At 36.0% G+C, this 21,894-nt stretch overlaps 1 protein-coding gene across 10 annotated transcripts in view; it reads left to right on the top strand.

The window, feature by feature from the left end:
- RMDN2 (regulator of microtubule dynamics 2) overlaps nt 1–21,894 on the top strand; it is an 85,720-nt gene that overhangs the window by 31,156 nt on the left and 32,670 nt on the right. For 6 of the 10 annotated variants that reach the window (XM_074011923.1, XM_074011925.1, XM_005576103.4 and 3 more), the window contains exons 3-4: nt 18,338–18,512; nt 19,524–19,626. In XM_074011923.1, the coding sequence (XP_073868024.1) occupies nt 18,338–18,512; nt 19,524–19,626 (278 nt within the window). Of the gene's footprint in view, nt 1–7,252; nt 7,408–18,337; nt 18,513–19,523; nt 19,627–21,894 lie in introns of all 10 variants that reach the window. The other 4 variants (XM_065527171.1, XM_074011926.1, XM_065527170.1 and 1 more) reach the window with 1 other exon arrangement.

Genomic DNA, 21,894 nt, shown 5'->3' with positions numbered 1-21,894 from the left:
ATATTCCACTATATATATATATCACAAATTGCATATCCTTTATCCATCAGTGGACAATTTGGGGCGCTTCCATGTTTAACTATTGTGAATAATGCACTGTCTATGAACATGTGCATGCAACTATCTGTTCGAAACCTTGCTTTCGATTCTTTTGAGTATATATCCAGAAGTGGAATTATTGGATCATATGGTAATTATATTTTAATTTTTTGAGGAACTACCATATTGTTTTCCATAGTGGCTGCACCATTTTACATTTGCACCAAGAATGTAGAAGGATTCCAGTTTCTCTACTACCTTGCCAACACTTATTATTTTGTTTTGTTTTGTTATAGTAGCCATCCTAATGGGTATGAGGTGGCATCTCATTGTGAGTTTTTATTTGAATATCCCTAATGATTAGTGACATTGAACATCTTTTTGTGTGACTGCTGCCTATTTGTATATATTCTTTGGAGAAATGCCAATTCAAGTCTCTTGACCATTTTTTTAAAATCAGGTTTTATTTTGTTGTTGATTTGTAGGAGTTCTTTATATATTTTGGATATTAACACTTTAAAAAAGATATAATTTGCAAATATTTTCTCCCGATGTGTGGGTTGCCTTTTTGTTGATTATGTCCTTTGATTCATATAAGTTTTAGATTTTGAGGTAGTCTAATTTATCAATTTTTTCTTTTATTGACTATGCTTTTAGTGCCATAATCAATAAATCATTGCCAAATCCACTCTTGCGTTATGTTTTAAGAGTTTTATAGCTTTAGGTTTTACATTTAGGTCTTTGATGCATTTTGAGTTAATTTTTGTGTGTGATATTAAGTAATGGTCTTACTTCATTCTTTTATTTGTGAATATCCAGTTTTCTCAACACCGTTTGTTGAAGAGATTACCCTTTCTCCATTGAATGGTCTTGGAACCTTTGTCAAAAGTCATGTGATCATATATGTGTGGTTGACTTCTGGGCTTTCCATTTTCTTTCACTAGCCTATACATCTGTCTTTACACCACACTGTACCACACTGTTTGGTTACTGTAGCTTTGTAGTAAGTTTGAAAATCAGGAGGTGTGAGACCTCCAACTTTGTTTTTATTTTTCAAGATTATTTGGGCCATTTGGGGTGTCTTGGAATTCCAAATGAATTTCAGGATAGATGTTTCTATTTCTACAAAAAATATTGGGATTTTCAGAGGGATTGCATTGCATCTGTAGATCATTTTGGGTAGGATTGACATCTTAACATTATAAACTTTCAAATCCACAAACATGGGATGTCTTTCTATTTGTATCTTATTTAAATTCTTTCAGCAGTGTTTTGTAGTTTTCAGTGTACAGGTTTTGCATCTCAGTTAAGTTTATTTCTAAGTATTTTATACTTTTGATGCAATTATAAGTGAAAGTATTTTTATAATTCTTTCCAGGTAGCTCATTGTTAATACATAGAAAAACACCTGATTTTTGTGTGTTGATTTTCTATCCTGCAACTTTGCTGAATTTTATTAATTCTTATTTTGTGTATGTGTGTGAAATATTTAGGGTTTTTCTACCTATAAGATTGTGTTGTCTGTGATCAGAGGATAACTTTGTTTCTCTCTAATTTGGATGCCTTTTATTTCATCATCTTGCCTAGTTGCACTGGCTAGGACTTTTAGTACTATGTTGACTAGAAGTGATAAAGAACACCCTTGTCTTGTTTCTAATCTTAATAAGAAAGCTTTCAGCTTTTCACCATTGACTATGATGTCAGCTGTGGACTTTTCACATATGGCCTTTAATATATTGAAGCAGTTAATTTTTATTCCTAGTTTGTTGAGTGCTTTTATCATAAAAAGGTGATAAATTTTGTCAAATGCTTCTTCTGCATCAATGGAGATGATCATGGGTTGTTTTTCCCTTCATTTTGTTTATGTTGTATTGATATGGTTTGACTGTGTCCCCACCCAAATCTCAACTTGAATTCTATGTCCAGAATTCCCACATGTTGTGGGAGGTACCCAGGGGGAGGTAATTAAATCATGGGGGGCAATCTTTTGTGTGCAATTCTCATGATAATAAGTCTCACGAGATCTGATGGAGGTATTTGTCCTAATGGTGACCCTCCCCTTGTTCCCCACCCCCGACAGCCCCCAGTGTGTGATGTTCCCCTCCCTGTGTCCATGTGTTCTCATTGTTCAACTCTCACTTACGAGTGAGAACATGCGGTGTTTGATTTTCTGTTCCTGTGTTAGTTTGCTGAGAATGATGGTTTCCAGCTTCACCCATGTCCCTGCAAATACCTAACATAGATGACGGGTTGATAGGTGCAGCAAACCACCATGGCACATATCTACCTATGCATATATCTGTATAGTAGAATGCTTTATAATCCTTTGGGTATATACCCATTAATGGGATTGCTGGGTCAAATGATATTTCTGTTTCTAGATCCTTGAGAAATTGCCACACTGTCTTCCACAAGGGTTAAACTAATTTACACTCCCACCAACAGTGTAAAAGTGTTCCTATTTCTCCACATCCTCTCCAGCATCTGTTGTTTCCTGACATTTTAATTATCACCATTCTAACTGGCATGAGATGGTATCTCATTGTGGTTTTGATTTGCATTTCTCTAACGACCAGTGATGATGAGCTTTTTTTCATATGTTTGTTGGCCGCATAAATGTCTTCTTTTAAGAAGTGTCTGTTCATATTCTTCACCCACTTTTTGATAGGGTTGTTTGGTTTTTTCTTGTAAATTTAAGTTCCTTGTAGATTCTTGATATTAGCCCTTTGTCAGATGGATAGATTGCAGAAATTTTCTCCCACTCTGTAGGTTGCCTGTTCACTCTGATGATAGTTTCTTTTAATGTGCAGAAGTTCTTTAGTTTAATTAGATCCAGTTTGTCTATCTTGGCTTTTGTTGCAATTGCTTTTGGTGTTTTAGTCATGAAGTCTTTGCCCATGCCTATGTGCTGAATGGTATTGCCTAGGTTTCCTTCTAGGGTTTTTATGGCTTTAGGTCTTACATTTAAGTCTTTGATCCTTCTTGAGTTGATTTTTGTATAAGATGTAAGGAAGGGGTCCATTTTCAGTTTTCTGCATATGGATGGCTAGCCAGTTTTCCCAACACCATTTATTAAAAAGGGAATCCTTTCCCCATTGCTTGTTTTTGTCAGGTTTGTCAAAGATCAGATGGTTGTAGGTGTGTGGTGTTATTTCTGAGGCCTCTGTTCTATTCCATTGGTCTATATATCTGTTTTGGTACCAGTACCATGCTGTTTTGGTTACTGTAGCCTTGTAGTATAGTTTGAAGTCAGGTAGTGTGATGCCTCCAGCTTTGTTCTTTTTGTTTAGGATTGTCTTGACTATATGGGCTCTTTTTTGGTTCCATATGAAATTTAAAGTAGTTTTTTCTAATTCTGTGAAGAAAGTCAATGGTGGCTTGATGGGAATAGCATTGAATCTATAAATTATTTTGAGAAGTATGGCCATTTTCACAATATTGATTCTTCCTATCCATGAGCATGGAATATTTTTCCATTTGTTTGTGTACTCTCTTATTTCCTTGAGAAGTGGTTTGTAGCTCTTCTTGAAAAAGTCCGTCACATCCCCTCTAAGTTGTATTCCTAGGCCTTTTATTCTCTTTGTAGCAAATGTGAATGGGAGTTCACTTATGATTTGGCTCTCTATTATTGGTTTATAGGAATGCGTGTGATTTTTGGTTTGTAGGAATGCGTGTGATTTTTTATCCTGAGACTTTGCTGAAGTTGCTTATCAGCTTAAGGAGTTTTGGAGCTGAGATGATAGGGTTTTCTATATATACAGTTATGATATCTGCAAACAGAGACAATTTGACTTCCTCTCTTTGTATCTAAATACCCTTTATTTATTTATCTTGCCTGATTGCCCTGACCGGAACTTCCAATACTGTGTTGAATGGCAGTGGTAAGAGAGGGCATCCTTGTCTTGTGCTGGGTTAAGAGAGGGTATCCTTGTCTTGTGCTGGGTTTCAAAGGGAATGCTTCCAGCTTCTGCCTATTCAGTATATTATTTTCAGATATGTTCCATCAATTCCTAGTTTATTGAATGTTTTTAGCATGAAGTCGTGTTTAATTTTGTCAAAAGCCTTTTCTGCATCTATTGAGATAATCAATAGATTATCTCATAGGTTCTCATTTGTCATAGGTTCTGTTTATGTGATGGATTACGTTTATTGGTTTTCATATGTTGAACCAGCCTCGCATCCTTGGGATGAAGCTGACTTGATTGTGGTGGATAGCTATTTGATGTGTTGCTGGATTCGGTTTGCCAGTATTTTATTGAGGATTTTTGCATCGATCTTCCTCAGGGATATTGGGACTGAAATTTTCTTTTTTTGTTGTGTCTCTGCCAGGTTTTGGTATCAGGATGATGCTGGCCTCATAAAATGAGTTAGGGAGGAGTCCCTCTTTTTCTGTTGTTTGGAATAGTTTCAGAAGGAATGGTACCAGCTCCTCTTTGTACCTCTGGTAGAATTCGGCTGTGAATCCATCTGGACCCGGGCTTTTTATGGTTGGTAGGCTATTAATTACTGCCTCAATTTCAGAACTTGTTATTGGTCTATTCAGGGATTTGACTTCTTCCTGGTTTAGTCTTGGGAGGGTGTGTGTGTCCAGGAATTTATCCATTTCTTGTAGATTTTCTAGTTTATTTGCATAGAGGTGTTTATAGTATTCTCTGATGGTAGTTTGTATTTCTGTGGGATCAGTGGTAATATCCCTTTTATCATGTTTTATTGTGTCTATTTGATTCTTCTCTCTTTTCTTCTTTGTTAGTCTTGCTAGCAGTCTATTTTGTTGATCTTCTCAGAAAACCAACTCCTGGATTCATTGATGTTTTTTGAAGGGTTTTTCGTGTCTGTATCTCCTTCAGTTCTGCTCTGATCTTAGATATTTCTCATCTTGTGCTAGGTTTTGAATTTACTTGCTATTGCTGCTCTAGTTCTTTTAATTGTGATGTTAAGGTATCAATTTTAGATATTTCCCACTTTCTCTTGTGGGCCTTTAGTGCTATAAATTTCCCTCTAATCACTGCTTTAGCTGTGTCCCAGAGATTCTGGTATGTTTTATCTTTGTTCTTATTGATTTCAAAGAACTTATTTATTTCTGCCTTAATTTTGTTATTTACCCAGTAGTCATTCAGGAGCATGTTTTTCCATTTCCATGTAGTTGTGCAGTTTTGAGTGAATTTCTTAATCTTGAGTTCTAATTTGATTGCACTGTGGTCTGAGAGACTGTTTGTTGTGATTTCTGTTCTTTTACATTTGCTGATTAGTGTTTTACTTCCAATTATATGGTCAGTATTTGAATAAATGCTATGTGGTGCTGAGAAGAATGTATATTCTGTTGATTTGGGGTGGAGATTTCTGTAGATGTCTATTAGGTCCTCTTGATCCAGAGCTGAATTAAAGTCCTGAATATCCTTGTTAATTTTCTGTCTCATTGATCTGTCTAATATTGACAGTGGGGTTTTAAAGTCTCCCACTGTTAATGTATGGGAATGTAAGTCTCTTTGTAGTTCTCTAAGAACTTGCTTTATGAATCTGGGTGCTCCTGTACTGGGTGCATATATATTTAGAATAGTTAGCTCTTCTTGTTGCACTAATCCCCTTACCGTTATGTAATGACCTTGATTTTTTTATGTTGTTGGTTTAAAGTCTGTTTTATCAGAGACTAGGATTGCAACCCCTGCTTCTTTCTTTCTTTGTTTTTTTTCTTTACATTTGCTTGATAAATATTCCTCCATCCCATTATTTTGAGCCTATGCGTATCTTTGCACATGATATGGGTCTCCTGAATACTGCACACCAATGGGTCTTGATTCTTTATCCAATTTGCCAGTCTGTGTCTTTTAATTAGGGAATTTAGTCCATTTATATTTAAAGTTAATATGTGTCTTTTAATTGGGGAATTTAGTCCATTTACATTTAAGGTTAATATGTGTCTTTTAATTGGGGCACTTAGCCCATTTACATTTAAGGTTAATATTGTTATGTGTGAATTTGATCCTGTCATCATGATTCCAGCTGGTTATTTTGCACATTAGTTGATGCAGTTTCTTCATTGTGTCGTTGGTCTGTGTATTTTGGTATGTTTTTGCAGTGGCTGGTACTGGTTTTTCCTTTCCATATTTAGTGCTTCCTTCAGGAACTCTTGTAAGGCAGGCCTGATGGTTACCAAATCCCTCATCATTTGCTTGTCTGTGAAGGATTTTATTTCTCCTTCACTTATGAAGCTTAGTTTGGCTCAATATGAAATTCTGGGTTGAAAATTCTTTTTTTAAGAATGTTGAATATTAGCCGCCACTCTCTTCTTGCTTGTAGAGTTTCTGCAGAGAGATCTCCTGTTAGTCTGATGGGCTTCCCTTTGTTGGTAACCTGACCTTTCTCTCTGGCTGCCTTTAACATTTTTTGTTTGTTTCAAGCTTGGTGAATCAAATGATTATGTTTCTTGGGGTTGCTCTTCTCAAGGAGTATCTTTGTGGTGTTCTCTGTATTTTCCAAATTTTAGTGTTGGCCTGTCTTGCTATGTTGGGGGAGTTCTGGATAATATCCTGAAGAATGTTTTCCAACTTGGTTCCATTCTCCCCATCACTTTCAGGTACACCAATCAAACATAGGTTTTGTCTTTTCACATAGTCCCATGTTTCTTGGAAGATTTGTTTGTTCCTTTGCATTCTTTTTTCTCTAATCTTGTCTTTACGCTTTATTTCATTAAGTTAATTTGCAATATCTGATGTCCTTTCTTCTGCTTGATTGATTTGGTTATTATACTTGTGTATGCTTCATGAAGTTTTTGTGCTGTGTTTTTCAACTCCATCAGGTCATTTATGTTCTTCCCTAAACTGGTTATTCTAGTTAGCAATTCCTCTAATCTTTTATCAAGGTTCTTAGCTTCCTTGCATTGGGTTAGGACATGCTCCTTTAGCTCGGAGAAGTTTGTTATTACCCACCTTCTGAAGCCTACTTTTGTCAATTCGTCAAAGTCATTCTCCATCCAGCTTTGTTCCCTTGCTGGCAAGGAGTTGTGATCCTTTGGAGGAGAAGAGGCATTCCGGATTTTGGAATTTTCAGCATTTTTGCACTGGTTCTTCCTCATCTTCGTAGATTTATCTACCTTTGATCTTTGATGATGAGGGCCTTAGGATGGGTTTTGCATGGGTGTCTTTTTTGCTGATTTTGATATTTTTGCTTTCTGTTTGTTAGTTTTCCTTCTAACAGTCAGCTCCCTCTTCTGCAGATCTGCTGGAGTTTGCTGGAGGTCCACTCCAGACACTTTGCTGGGATATCACCAGCAGAGGCTGCAGAACAGCAAAGATTGCTGCCTGCTCCTTCCTCTGGAAGCTTTGTCCCAGAGAGGCACCTGCCAGATGCTGACGAGCTCTCCTGTATGAGGTATCTGTCAATCTCTGCTGGGAGATATCTCCTCGTTAGGAGGCACCAGGGTCAGGGACTTACTTGAGGAGGCAATCTCTCCCTTAGCAGAGCTCGAGTGCTGTGGTGGGAGATCTGCTGCTGTCTTCAGAGCCAGCCGGCAGGAACGTTTAAGTCTGCTGAAGCTGTGCCCACAGCCCCCACTTTCCCCAGGTGCTCTGTCCCAAGGTGATAGGAGTTTTATCTATAAGCCCCTGACTGGGGCTGCTACCTTTCTTTCAGAGATTTCCCACCCAGAGGGAAGGAATCTAGAGAGGCAGTCTGACTACAGTGGCTTTGCTGTACTGCCCTGGGCTCCGCCCAGTCCGAACTTCTTGGTGGCTTTGTTTACACTGTCTGGGGAAAACTGGGGCTCAAGCCTCAGTAGTGGCAGATGCCCCTCCCCCACCAAGCTCAAATGTCCCAGGTAGACTTCAGACTGCTGTGCTGGCAGTGGGTATTTCCAGCCAGTGGATCTTAGCTTGCTGGGCTCCATGGGGGTGGGATCCCCTGAGCAAGAACACCTGACTCCCTGGCTTTGGCCCCCTTCCCAGGGGGGTGAACAGTTATGTCTTTCTGGGGTTCACACCCCAGGTACGACTGGGGTATGAAAAAAAAAAAAAAAAAAAACTTCTGCAGCTACCTCACTGTCTGCTCAAATGGCTGCCCAGTTTTGTGCTTGAAACCCAGGGCCGTGGTGGTGTAAGCACCCGAGGGAATCTCCTGGTCTGCGGGTTGCAAAAACCATAGGAAAAGCATAGCATCCGGACTGGATAGCACCGTTGCTCATGGCACAGTCCCTCATGGCTTCCCTTGGCTGGGGGAGGGAGTTCCCCAACTCCTTGTGCTGCCCGGGTGAGGCAACGCCCCACTCTCTTCAGCTCACCGTCTGTGGGCTGCACCCACTGTCTAACCAGTCCCAATGAGATGAACTGGTTACCTCAGGTGGAAATGCAGAAATCACCTGCCTTCTGTGTTGGTCTCTCTGGGAGCTGCAGACTGGAGGTGTTCCTATTCAGCCATCTTGCTTGGAACCGTGGAAGCATCTTTTTTCAAATCTAGGGCTCCATGAAACATTTTTAAAACCGTTGATCTGTGGTTAATAGTTGGCAGTTAAGCCTGAGCTTCTCCAGATGCTTCTGTTACTATACCCTTGGATTTATTAATTTGGCTTCATACACGTGAGTTTCTTTGGTTGAGTCCATTATACAAAAATCTTCCTTCTTTTAATATAAGCATTTCCAGGTATAAATTTTCCTCCTCTCACCTCTTTTGCTACATCCCACAAGTTTTTGGTGTGTTATGTTTTCATTTTCATTTGACGCAAGATGTTTTCTTATTTGCCTTGTGATTGTATCTTTGGTCTATTGGTTGTTTAAAAGTATGTTTTTTAATTCTCACATATTTATGGATTTTCCAGTTTTTCTTCTGATTTCTAGTTTCATTTTTATTGTGATCCAGAAAATATGCTTTGTATAATTTCTATATTTGTAAATTAACTAAGACTTATTTCATGGCCTAATATATTATCTACTTAGAGAATATTCCACATGCATTTGAGAAGAATGTGTATTCTGTTATTATTGGGTGGCATTGTCTATATATGTTGTTAGGTCCTGCAGGTTTATAGGTCTATAGTGATGTTTAAGTCTTCTATTTCCTTACTAATCATCTGCCTGGTTGTTATATCCTTTATTAAAATTGGGTCATTGAATTCATTTACTATTACTTTATTATTAAAGTAATGGTATTACTATGGTATTATTATTTTACTTTTACTATTATTGTGTTGCTATCTATTTCTTCAATTCTGTCAGTGTTTGCTTCACATATTTAGGAAGTATGATGTTGAGTGCATTTAGTGTTATTGTTATATCTTCTTGGTGAATTGGCTCTTTTATTATGTCATGCCTTTCTTTGTCTCTTGTACAATTTTTGACTTAAAGTCTGTTTTTTCTAATAGTATAGCCACTCCCACTCTCTTGTTTACTATTTTCATGAAACATCTTTTTCTGTCCTTTCACATTCAACATGTGTGTTTTTACATCAAAAATTAGTCTCTTTTAGACAGCATATAGTTAAATCCCAATTTTAAAAATCCATTCTGCCAATATATCTTTTGATTGAGGAATTTAATCCCATTTATATTTGAAGTCATTACAGATAGGAAAGGACTTATTGTTTCATTTTGTTATGGTTTTGTATGTGCCATAGATTTTTTTGGTCCCTTGTTTTTCTCCCTTGTTGCCTCTCTTTGTGTTTAGTTTTTTTGTTTTTTTGTTTTTTTTAACATATATTCTATAAATATTTTTTGTGGTTGCCATGGGGATTATTCATAGCATCCTAAAGTTATAACAACATATTTTAAATTCATACCAACTTAACTTTAATTGCATACAAAAATTCTACTCCTTTCCAACTCCACCACTCATATATTTTGTTGATATTACAATCAGATCTTTATGTTGTATAATCATTAATATAGATTCATAATTACTTTATGCTTTTCTGTTTAGATCCTGTAAAAGAATAAAAAGTGGAGTCATGAACCATCTTACAATAATTCTGGTTTTTGTATTTGCCCATGTCTTTACCTTTACCAGATAATATTATATTTGTGTATGGTTCAAGTTACTGTCTAAGGTCCTTTTTGTTTCAACTTGAAGGACTCCTTTTAGCATTTATTGTAGAGAAATTCTAGTGATAATGAACTTCCTCAGCTTTTATTTAGAAATATTTTAATTTCTCCCTCATTTTTAAAGGACAGTTTTGCTGTTTATAGAAATCTCAGTTGACAGGTTTCTCTTTTCTTTCAGCACTTTAAATATATCATCCCACTGCCTTCTGGCCTGCAAGGTTTCTGCTGAGAAATCTACTGATAATTTTATTGAGGAATCCTTAAATGTAATGAGTTGCTTTTCTTTTGCTGCTTTTGAGATTCTTTTTGTCTTTAGCATTTAGTACTTCAACTATGATGTTCTTGGTGTGGAACTCTTTGGGTTTATCCCACTTGGAGTTTGTTAAGTTATTGCATTTGTGGCCGGGTGCAGTGGCTCACTCCTGTAATCCCAGCACTTTTGGAGGCCGAGGCAGGTGGATCAGGAGGTCAGATCGAGACCATCCTGGCTTACATGGTGAAACCCCGTCTCTACTAAAAATACAAAGATTAGCTGGGCGTGGTGGCGGGCACCTGTAGTCCCAGCTACTCGGGAGGCTGAGGCAGGAGAATGGCATGAACCCTGGAGGCAGAGCTTGCAGTGAGCCGATACCATGCCACTGCGCTCCAGCCTGGGCAACAGAGCGAGACTGTGTCTCAAAAAAAAGAAAAGAAAAGAAAAGAAAGTTCTTGCATTTGTATTTCATTGTGTTGCCTAGATTTGGGCTTTGGCCATTGTTTCTTCAAATTAGCTTACTGCCACTTTCTCTCTCTCCTCCTTCTGGAACCCCTACAATATGTGTATATGTCTGCTTCATGAGGCCTCATAAGTCCTTTAGGCTCTATTTACTTTTATTTTTCATTTTTTATTCTTTTTTTTCCTCAGAACTAATATTTTCAAATGACTTGTCTTAAAGTTTGCCTGGTTGTTTGTTTTTTACCTGTTTCAGTCTTCTGTTGGTCCCTTCCAGTAAATTTTTAGTTCAGTTATCATATGAGGGGTCTTCAAAAAGTCTATGGAAAATGAATATTATGAAAAAGCTACACACTTGTTTCACAGTTTTTTGCACCAAAATAAGCTTATGCTAACTCACCATAATATATTTGAAAAGGATCTAGTTTGAGACACTAAAAAGGATAAAACATTAGTTTGAAAAGAGCCCCTATCAGAGCAACATGCGTTCTACTAAAATTGAAGTAAGAACAAACATCAAATTTATGGTGAAGCTTGGGTGGAAGAATGGTGAAATCATTGATGCTTTACAAAAAGTTTATGGGGACAGTGCCCAAAAGAAATAAGCCAAATGGAGAACTCATTTTAAGAAGGGATGAAGTGATGTAGCCCACAGAGGCACATCCACATCAATTTGCAAGGAAAAAATTAATTTTGTTTGTGTCCTCTAATTGAAGAAAACCAATGATTAACAGCAGAAATAATAGCTAGTACTATAGACATCTCTATTGGTTCTCTTTATACTATTCTGACTAAAAAATTAAACAAACTTTCCATTGAATGGGTGCTAAAACTGTTGCATCAGATCAGCTGCAGACAAGAACAGAGCTTTCAAGAGAAATTTTAACAAGTGCGATGAAGATCTTGAAGCATTTCTTTAAGGAATCATAACAGGAGATGAAACATGGCCTTCCCAGTCCAATCCTGAAGACAAAGTACAATCAAAGCAATGGCTACCAAGAGGTGAAAGTGGTCCAGTCAAAGCAAAAGCAGAATGGTGAAGAGCAATGTCATGGCAACAGATTTTTAGATGCTCAAGGTATTTTGCTTGTTGACTTTCTGGAAGACCAAAGAATGATGACATCTACTTATTATGAAAGTGTTTTGAGAAAGTTAGTCAAAGCTTTAGTAGGAAAATTCTGGGAAAAGCGTCATCAGAGTATTCTCCACCATGACGATACTCCTGCTCATTCCTCTCATCAAACAAGGGCAATTTTGCAAGAGTTTCTTTCGGTGGGAAATCATTAGGCTTGCACCTTAGAGTCCTCATTGGATTTGACTCTTTTCAACTTTTGTTTCCTAATCTTAAAAAAAAAGTTTCTTTAAAGCACCAATTTTTCTTCAGTTAATAATGTACAAAAGACAACATTGATATGGTTCAATTTCCAAGACCCTCAGTTCTTTAGAGATGGACTAAATGGCTATCTTCACTTACAAAATTGTCTTGACCTTAATGAATTATGTGCTGAGAAATAAAGTTTATGTATTATATTTTTATCTTTTAATTCCTTTTTTCCATGAACTTTTTGAAGTCCCCTCATACTTACCAAAGCTCTAGATGACATAAAATTTCAGGACATGTTGTATGTGATAGTTTCTAGGTCTCCCACAAAGATACTTCAGAAAGTCTGTTGTTAGGCTAGGTGCAGTGCCTCAAGGCCGGGCAGTGGCTCATGCCTGTAATCCCAGCACTTTGGGAGGACGAGGTGGGCAGGTCACTTGAGGTCAGGCATTCGAGACCAGCCTAGCCAACATGGTGAAACCTGGTCTCTACTAAAAATACAAAAAATTAGCTGGGCACAGTGGCAGGCACCTGTAATCCCAGCTACTCAGGAGGCTGAGGCAGAAGAATCGCTTGAACCCGCAGGCGTAGGCAGCAGCGAGCCGTGATCACGCCACTGCACTGTAGCCTCGGTGACAAAGCGAGACTCTGTCTCAAAAAAAAGAGAAAGTCTGTTATTGTTTACTTGGTGTTTTCATGGGGAAATGAGGACCTCTTTCAATGTAACTCATTCCTGATGTACTTCTGTAAATACACTTTTATTTTCACAGTAAATAATGTCATTTTCTCCCTAAATAATGCAACTATGCTTTCAGAGATGCTGTTGTTGCTATTGAAATAAACAGTTGATCATGCAGAGTTGAAGGGATAGGCATGGTTTTTATGAAAATTTAGAGCAGAAGAAAGGACCAGAAAAGTATATGTAGAACAAATGTTTGTAAACAAATTTGACATCTTAAGATGAACTTCTCTAGACCTGCTGAAAGGCTATTAGAAAATTCTAGGTTTGACATCAGATAATCTATGAAATGCTTTTGGGAGGAGGGGTGGGTACCACAAATCTAATTTCTAACCCAAAGTTAATAAATACAGTCAAATTTTCCCAATGATGCATGGATATGTCCTATTTTTAAAATTCTCTTTCAGAACTTTATCATAATTTTCTGAGAAATACCCAGTTTTAAATAGAAGATCCCCGTTCAAAGTAGGAAACCAATTTTCCCACAGCTGGTTTTTTTTTTAAATGTGGGAAGAGACTAGCCTACATGTTCTCTTTTGTTTTGTTGCCCAGTTTGCCTGGTGCTATGCCAATACCACAGTGACCCAATTTCTTTAGCTTTATCCTTTATACTGCAGTCCTGATATTGTTTCTTCAAACTTGTCTTGGCTCTTCTTGCACTTGCCTTTCCATATTAATTTTAGGGTCAGGTCTGTTCCATAGAAAATTCCATTGGAATTTTTCTTAGAATTGCATTAAAAGTATTCATTAATGTGGAGCCTTATGAAATTGTTTTAATTAAATTTTCCTATCCAAGAATATATTGTTTTCCATTTACTTAGGTATTCTTTAATGTTCTCAGATATTATTTTGTAATTTTCTCCAGAAAAGTCATTTTAAAACTTCTGTGAATTTTTTCCATAGGTATCTTATATTTTTCCTACTATTATAAATGCTAATATTTTTATAAAATTTTGTTTTCTTGTTTTATAGAGTATAAGAACACAATTGATTTTGGAAGATTGATTATAAATCTTAATTAGTTCTAATTACCTATATGTAAATTTTGTTAGGTCCTCTATTGAATAATCTTCAAAAAATAAGATTGTTTCTTCTTTCCAATTATTATAATTTTTTGCTTTTCTTTTAATATTGTTCCAAGAAGACCTCCAGTACAATGTCGAATAGAAAAGCAATATTGGACATCTTTTTCTATTCTTGATTTTGAAGAGACTGCTTCTAATGTTTCATAATTAAGTGTGAAATGTATTACTGTTATTAGTTCATAGCCTTTTTCAGGTTTGAAAGTCTCCTCCCTCCCTCCCTTCCTTCCTATGTTTTCTTTCTTTTTTTTTTTTTTTTTTTCTCTCCTGCTTACTTCCTTGCTTTCTCTTTCTTTCCTTCCTTTCCCTTTCCCGTTTCCTTTCCCTTTCCCTTTTCAACAGTTTCTTGCTCTCCCAGGCTGGAGTGCAATGGCACAATCATAGATTACTGCAGCTTCGACTTTCTATGCTCAAGCAATCCTCTCACCTCGCCCTCCTGAGTAGTTGGGACTACAGGTGTGGGCCACTGAACCCAGCTAATTTTTTTATTTTTTGAAGAGACAGTGTTTTGCCATTTTGCCCTGGCTGGTTTTGGACTCCTGGGCTCAAGTGATGTTCCTGCCTCCTGAAGTGCTGGGAATATATATACCACACCTGGCTCCCCTCTATTTCTTGTTTAAGGTTTTGGTATTTCTTTTGTCCTGAAGTGGTGTTGGAATTTATTGGAAAAAAAATTTTTTTGGTAATGACTGAAATGATCAGATAGGTCTTATCTGTTTCGCCGGAGAAATTGTCTAATGTCAAACGGTGCTTGTAATTTCTAGTATAATCTCAATTTGGCTGTGATACATAATTTTATGTTTGTTACAATTGCTCGACTGATATTTTATTGAGGATTTTTGCATTTATGTTTATGTGTAAGATTGGCCTATAATTTTTATTTTTTGTAATATTCATGTTTGGTTTTTGTGTGAGTTATATTAGTTTGCTAAAATAAACCTGAGGGGCATTCCATCTTTAGTAATTCTTTAGAAGAATTTGAATAAGCCTAATTCTTTGGATATATGGCAGATTTCACAATAAAACTATTCTGTGTGTGCATGGGAGAGACAGAATGAGAGCAAGAGATAGCAAGTTGGAGTAGATACATAATTCTGATGTAATTCATTTAATAGCTATAGCAACATTTGAGTTTTTATTCTTATAAAGAATAACATAAAGATAATAGCTTTGTACCTTTATAAAAGCTATATATTATTTTTTACCATAAAGGTCCATCTTTTAAATTATTTAATTTGGTGGTTTTTAATTTATTTGCAGAGTTGCCCATTTTTAAATTGAATTATTTGTCTTTTTATTGTTGAATTGTTTTATATATATTTTGTATACAAGTCTCTTATCAGATACATGATTCATAATGTATTTTCTTCTATTCTGTGGGTTATCTTTTTACTTTTTTAATGGTGTCTTTTGAAGCACCTAAGTTTTTCATTTTGATAAAGTCCAATTTATACATTTTTTTGGTCACGTGTGCTTGTGATGTCATGTCTAAGAAACCATTGCCTAATCCAAGATCACAAATATTTGCTCCTGTGTTTTCTTATGAGAACGAAAACGTATACATATGAAATGTTGTCAAACATTTTATAGTTCTAGCTCTTACACTTAGGTTTGATACATTTTGAGTTAATTTTTATATATGATAGGAAGTGAGAGTTCATTTTTTGCATTTGCTTATCCATTTGTTCTAGCACTATTTGTTGAAGAGTATTGTTTCCTCTACTAAATTGTCTTGGCACTCTTATCAAAATAAACTGATTATAATTTTAAGAATTTATTTCTCGACCCTTAATTCTGAATAGATGATCCATAATGTCTATTTCATATGTCTTACCCCAAGGACTAAAATATATTCATCTGTATTTTGTACTAGATTTTTAAAATATATAATATTTTCTTATACTATCCAGAGTTATGTTTTTTAAAAATACAAGGTAGAGTTTCAGTTTCATCTTTTTCCATAGAAATAACCATTTTTCCCAGCTGAATGCCAGAATTTCCTACTAATCTTACATGCCAACTCTCCCATGTACCACATTTTCGTATACGTGTGGGTCTGTTTCTAGGCTCTGTTCTGTTTCATCATTCACTCATCTATTCCTGTACCAATACCACACTGTCTTTAATTATTATAGCTTCATAGTAGGTCCTAATATCTGGTGGGGTAAGTTTTCTCTCCTTGTTCCCTTTCTTTAAGAGTGCTTTGGCTGTCCTGGGCTCTTTGCTTTTTCATATAACTTTTAGAATCATCTTATTTAATTCTATGAAAATTCCTATTAGGCTTATAAAGTTTGAATTGCACTGAATCTATAGATTAACCTGGAAATAATTCACATATTTATGATATTAGGTCTTCTAAACCATGAACATGATATATTTCTCCATGAATTTAGGTCATTTTATAAACATCTTTTAATATGCTTTTATAATTTTCTCCATCAAATTTTCATATGTCTTTTGTTAGATTTATTCCTAGCCATTTGATATTCTCTGAGGTCATTGCAAATGGAATGTTTTATGTGATTATGTTTGTAGTTTTTTGCTGATATGTAGAAATTAAACTGACTTTCATAAGTTAATCTTATATTCAGCCAATTTGGTAAACTCTCCTATTAATCATAATTTATAGATTTTTTGTTTTTATATAAATAATCATAACATCTGCAATAATAAGATTACATTTGAACAAAGCTATGAAATATGCAAAGAAGTAAACTATATGAATATCTGGAGAACATACCAGCCAGAAGAAAAAGAAAATACAAAGGGTTTAAAGCAGGAACATGACTGATATGTTCAAGGAATATCAAGAATTAGAGTTTCTGGAATGCTGTGAGCAAGCAGGAAAGTGATAGAAGATAAGGCCAGAGGTTTTGGACCAGATTATGTTAGGTCTTGTAGACCACTGAAAGGGCTTAGGTTTTCACTCTGACTTGGGCATCTGTTGGAGGGTTTTGAGCAAAGGAGTGACATGATCTGAGTTATTCTTACTACTGTGTTGAGAATAGAATATAAGGGTCAAGGATTAAAGCAAAGAGGTGTGATAAGGTGTCATTGCAGTAATCCACATGAGATAATGGAAGCTTAGACTAAGGTGGTAGTGGGGAGAGGTGGGGAGAAGTGGCTAGATTCTGGATGTATTTTGAAGATAGAACCAACAGGATTTGCTAACAGACTGGGTATTGCTTAAGAGAAAGAAAAAAGAAGCATCAAGGATGATTCCAAGTTTTTTGGTTTGAGCAATTGGAAGAGTAGAGTTTCCATTAGTAAAGAATGTTATTGAAGAAGTGGGAGATCAGTTCATACAGCGTCTTCTTTATAAGGCATATGAAAGAAATTTAAGAACTTGCTTTGTCAGTATTTTTGTTTGTTTCTATCTAATGGGAGCTGCAAGTTGTGAAACTGCATTGCCTGCTAGAAAATGAAGAACATTTGTGTCTTTTGTAGCAAAGATATAGCTATCTAAAATTTGTGTGTGTTTCATGTTGACTTCATTCACATTTGGCCTTTCTCTTTTTTCACTACTTCTAATTTATTCTCTTATATGTTATATATCCTTGTATACCTCCTTAAAACCTTTTTAGAACAGAGTCTGAATTAATAAAAAAAAGTTGTTTGCATTGTTTGCTGGCAAAAATGAAATATGGGTAACAGTATTAGTTTTTAAAAACCAAGTTAAAATTTAAATTTAGAACATCATCTTGAACTATAAATATGTGTTTGTGTGAGTTTACATACTCACAGTTTTGAGTGCCTGCTGAGTTCCTACAACTCTATATCATCCATTCAGCAACATTCAGTGAACAGTGCTGTTCTAGGCACTTGATACATCAATTAATGAATCTACCCTTCAGGGAGCTTGCATTCTACTGGGGAGGATACTGACAAACAGCACATGTAGTAAATTAGTAAATTACACAGTGTGTTAGAAGGTAATACATGCTATGGGGGAAAAGAAAAAGCATGATAAGGGAGTTTAGAGATGAAGGGAATATGGGGATTGCGGTATTAGAGTGGTCTGGATGGGCCACATTGAGAAAATGAAATTGGAGCAGAGACGTGAAGGAGTGAGTTATGTGGCTGTCTAAGGGAACAGCATTTCATTAGAGGGAAAGGCAAGTGGAGGTTCCGAGGTAGGCACATGCTTAGGATATTGAAGGAACAGCTAGGTGACCTGTGTGGATTTGAATGAGTGAGAAGAGTGGTAGAAAATGAGAGAAAAGAGGTAATGGGATCGAGGGCAAATTGCGCAGGGACTTGTAGACTTCTGTTAGGACTAGAACTTTTTCTGAGTGAGAGTGGGTGCCACTGCAGAGTTTCAAGCATAAGAGGGGCATGATTTAACTTGCATTTTAAAAGGATTGCTCTGGCTGTTATACATAACTTTCAAAGGAGTTGATGATTATTTCTGCGATTTTAGGTATATTACAGCTAATACTGACACAGAAGAACAGAGTTTCCCAGTCCCTAAGGCATTTAACACACATGTAGAGGAATTAAATTTAGATGTCCTTCTTCAGAAGGTAGATCATTTACGTATGAGCGAGTCTGGCAAGTCGGAGAGTTTTGAACTACTTTGTGACCACAAAGAAAAGGTAAGAGACATGACAATAGCACTTCGTATAGTTTCATTTTTTTATTTAATCCGCCATCTCATTCAGTTATGACTACAATAATTGTGTCATGGTTCCTTCCCACAAGCTAAATGATTGATGTAAAATTTCTCTATAAAATGACTAAAATTGTTTTAAATTTATGTTATTTTTTATTTAAAATGACTAAAATTTTTTTTTTTAATTTATAAAAGTAAATGTAAAAGTTTATTAGACTCTAAGGTCATAAAAATGAGAACCAGAGCTATAATTATGCAGATTTACCTTTATTTTATTTTATTTTTTTTACTAATTTGTATATTTAACAAATATTTTGAGACAGCTATGGGTATTTAAAGCTATTTCTACCAATGGTCATTTGTTAATTTTGCAGTGTTTAATGTTGGGTCTGAATAAGAAAAGCCTGTCCAGAGCTCTCACCACCACCACTAAAAAAAAAAATTAAAATTAAAATTAAAAGAGTTTGCAGTGTCCCATGGAGAAATAAATCTCTATTTCTCTGAGGATTTAGCAACTCTAAACACATTATCTAAAACCTGATAGATCTCCAGGATTATATTTAGGTAATTTAAGTAAAAAAACTGACTGCTCTTTTGAGTATATGCATTTTCAACTTACAGATATTAACTGAGATGCTCATTATATTGATAATAGATAACTTGGAAAGGAAAAGAAGAAAAGGATACGACAGCTCAGGAAGAATTTCTAGATTTTGGTGCCTATCAAATCTCTCCTCTGCGTAGATGGAGCTAGTGTCTGGATAATATTAATTGGTTTTAAGATCCAAATGTAACACTACATTAGGTCATATTTCTTAGCCATGAGTATTTGGATTAAAAATGTTTCACACTGAAATATGCATATACATAGATTCAATAATCTATAAATACCAGTTTAGCTGCCTAAGTTTTTTCAAAGTTGCAGTAGAAAACAAGAATAGAATAGACAAGTTACCAAGTTAATTTAACATGCAACTCCATCTTTTTTTTTCAGTTTAGAGATGAAATAGAGTTTATGTGGCGATTTGCTCGTGCTTATGGAGACATGTATGAACTATCTACAAACACACAAGAAAAGAAACATTATGCTAATATTGGTAAGCATTTTGTAAAGATTATTCTCAACTAGCAATTAAGATCTATAGTAAATCATGCAGCCATAAAAAAGGATGAGTTCATGTCCTTTGCAGGGACATGGATGAAGCTGGAAACCATCACTCTTAGCAAACTAACACAAGAACAGAAAACCAAACACTGCATGTTCTCACTCATAAGTGGCAGTTGAACAATGAGAACACATTGACACAGGGAGGGGAACATCACATAGCCGGGCCTGTTGGGATGTGGGAAGCTAGGGGAAGGATTGCATTAGGAGAAATACCTAATGTAGATGATGGGTTGATGGGTGCAGAAAACCACCATGGCACGTGTATCCCTATGTAACAAACCTGCATGTTCTGCACATGTATCCCAGAACTTAAAGTATAGTAAACAAAAGATCTATAGTAAACCACTAGTGAATTTTAATTAAAGCTAAATTATCTTAGCTAAAACCAATATGTTTAATCTATTTTAATATATTATGGTACAAAAAAATGTGCAGTCTCAGAACAGAAAGGCATTTTAGGACTAAAGTATATGTCCTTCAGGAATATTTGAGTATATTAGAATAGGTAACCGAAAAAACTTAAATTTCATCTTTTAACTTCATAAAACATAGAAAGACAAGAAATGTAGTGGCAGTGTTTGAGAAACAACAGGCAGAGGACAAGTGTCTTCAGCAATTGTCAACCACAGTTAAAGTAACACATCTTACTTCTATAATGTAGAACTCCAGGGATCACAAAGAATAAACTTGCAGACTTTAATGTTTTTCCAAATGTATCTTGATGAAACAAGATTAACCTTGTTAAAAACTCTGTTTGATAATTGTCTGAGCTGAACGATGATTACATGGTGGTTCATTATTCTGTCATCTATACTTTTTTGTGTATTTTTAAAATTTTTCATCACAACAACTAAATAGACAGAATGTCAAATTGTTATTTTTATGCCTCACCTTGACTCTTACTCAATGTCAAAATGTGTTCTTGCAAAAGCCCCTACCTGCCATCTCTCTGAATGTCAGTATAGTACTTTGACATCAAAATCCTTTGAATTCTTTATTTATTCCGAAGGCTTCTCTTTTCCAGGCTTTTCTTCTAGAAAAGATAGCCAGAGGAAGACACAGCAAGAAAGATTTCTACCCAGGCTAATTCTCTGTAATTTTTATTTCCAAGTAGAAAGTTTTACTAAACTCCTTGTAATTATATTTTTCCACTTGGAGATTCATTTGCTAAATGACCTTTGTGCTTTAGTTTCCCCCAGTGGGAGGAGGATGAGAGGGTTTCCCCCTCTTGTTTGCATATTCATCATCAGCTTTGTAGAGTTTTTCTGTAGCAATCCAGTTTGCAGACCATATACAAAACAGAATTCTAGAGAAGAGATGTATTAATTTCAATGTGAATAAAAACTTAACCAGGGAGAACAAGGGGATTTATTTTCATATCTACTGAGAAAATCAAAGTGTATCTATGTAAACTATTCCAACATTCATCAATAGTAGATACATTTTTTTCATAAGTACCTGCCCTACCCTGGGTATTATGTGCTAAGGTAGGAATAGGATAGCAAAATAGACATGTTTTCAGACTACAGGGGAGCTTATGGCTTTGTAGGGGAGGCAGCACTATTCAAATAATCATACATATACAAAAACGAATGGAAATAAGCTCTTATTAAAGAAGAGTGCAGAGGCTGGATGCAGTGGCTCATGCCTGTAATCCCAGCACTTTGGGAGGCCAAGAGGGGCAGATAGCTTGAGCTCAGGAGTCTGAGACCAGCCTGGGCAACATAGGGAGACCTTGTCTCTACTAAAAACAACACACAACTGAGGTGGGAGGATCAGTTGAGTCCAAGAGATCAAGGCCACAGTGAGCCATGATCTCACCACTGCACTCCAGCGTGGGTAACAGAGCAAGACCCTGTCATAGATAGATAGATAGATAGATAGATAGATAGATAGATAGATAGATAGATAGGGAACAGGTTGTTTGCGAGCACATGTAGCAGAAAGGAGAATATGATGGCAGAGGATGGAGGTTGATGCAGGGAAGTCTTTCTTATGGAAGTTACAGTTTCCCATAGGTAAAATCGCTCTGGATCTCTATTCTTAAATGGAATGGGAGTTTAACTGAGTTAATGTCTTAGGTGGTGAAATTCGTAAAGAAATAGGTTGAAGGGAATTCAGGGGCAAAAATGAAGCATAGGATTGAAATAGAATATATCTAAAAAAAAGAGAGAAGAGTTTATAGTGCTGAAGAAAA

The sequence above is a fragment of the Macaca fascicularis genome, chromosome 13 (genome assembly GCF_037993035.2).
Source record: "Macaca fascicularis isolate 582-1 chromosome 13, T2T-MFA8v1.1".
NCBI classification, from domain to species: domain Eukaryota; kingdom Metazoa; phylum Chordata; class Mammalia; order Primates; family Cercopithecidae; genus Macaca; species Macaca fascicularis.
The sequence above is the reverse complement of the archived record's forward strand: the minus strand, read 5'-3'. Positions and strand labels throughout refer to the sequence as shown.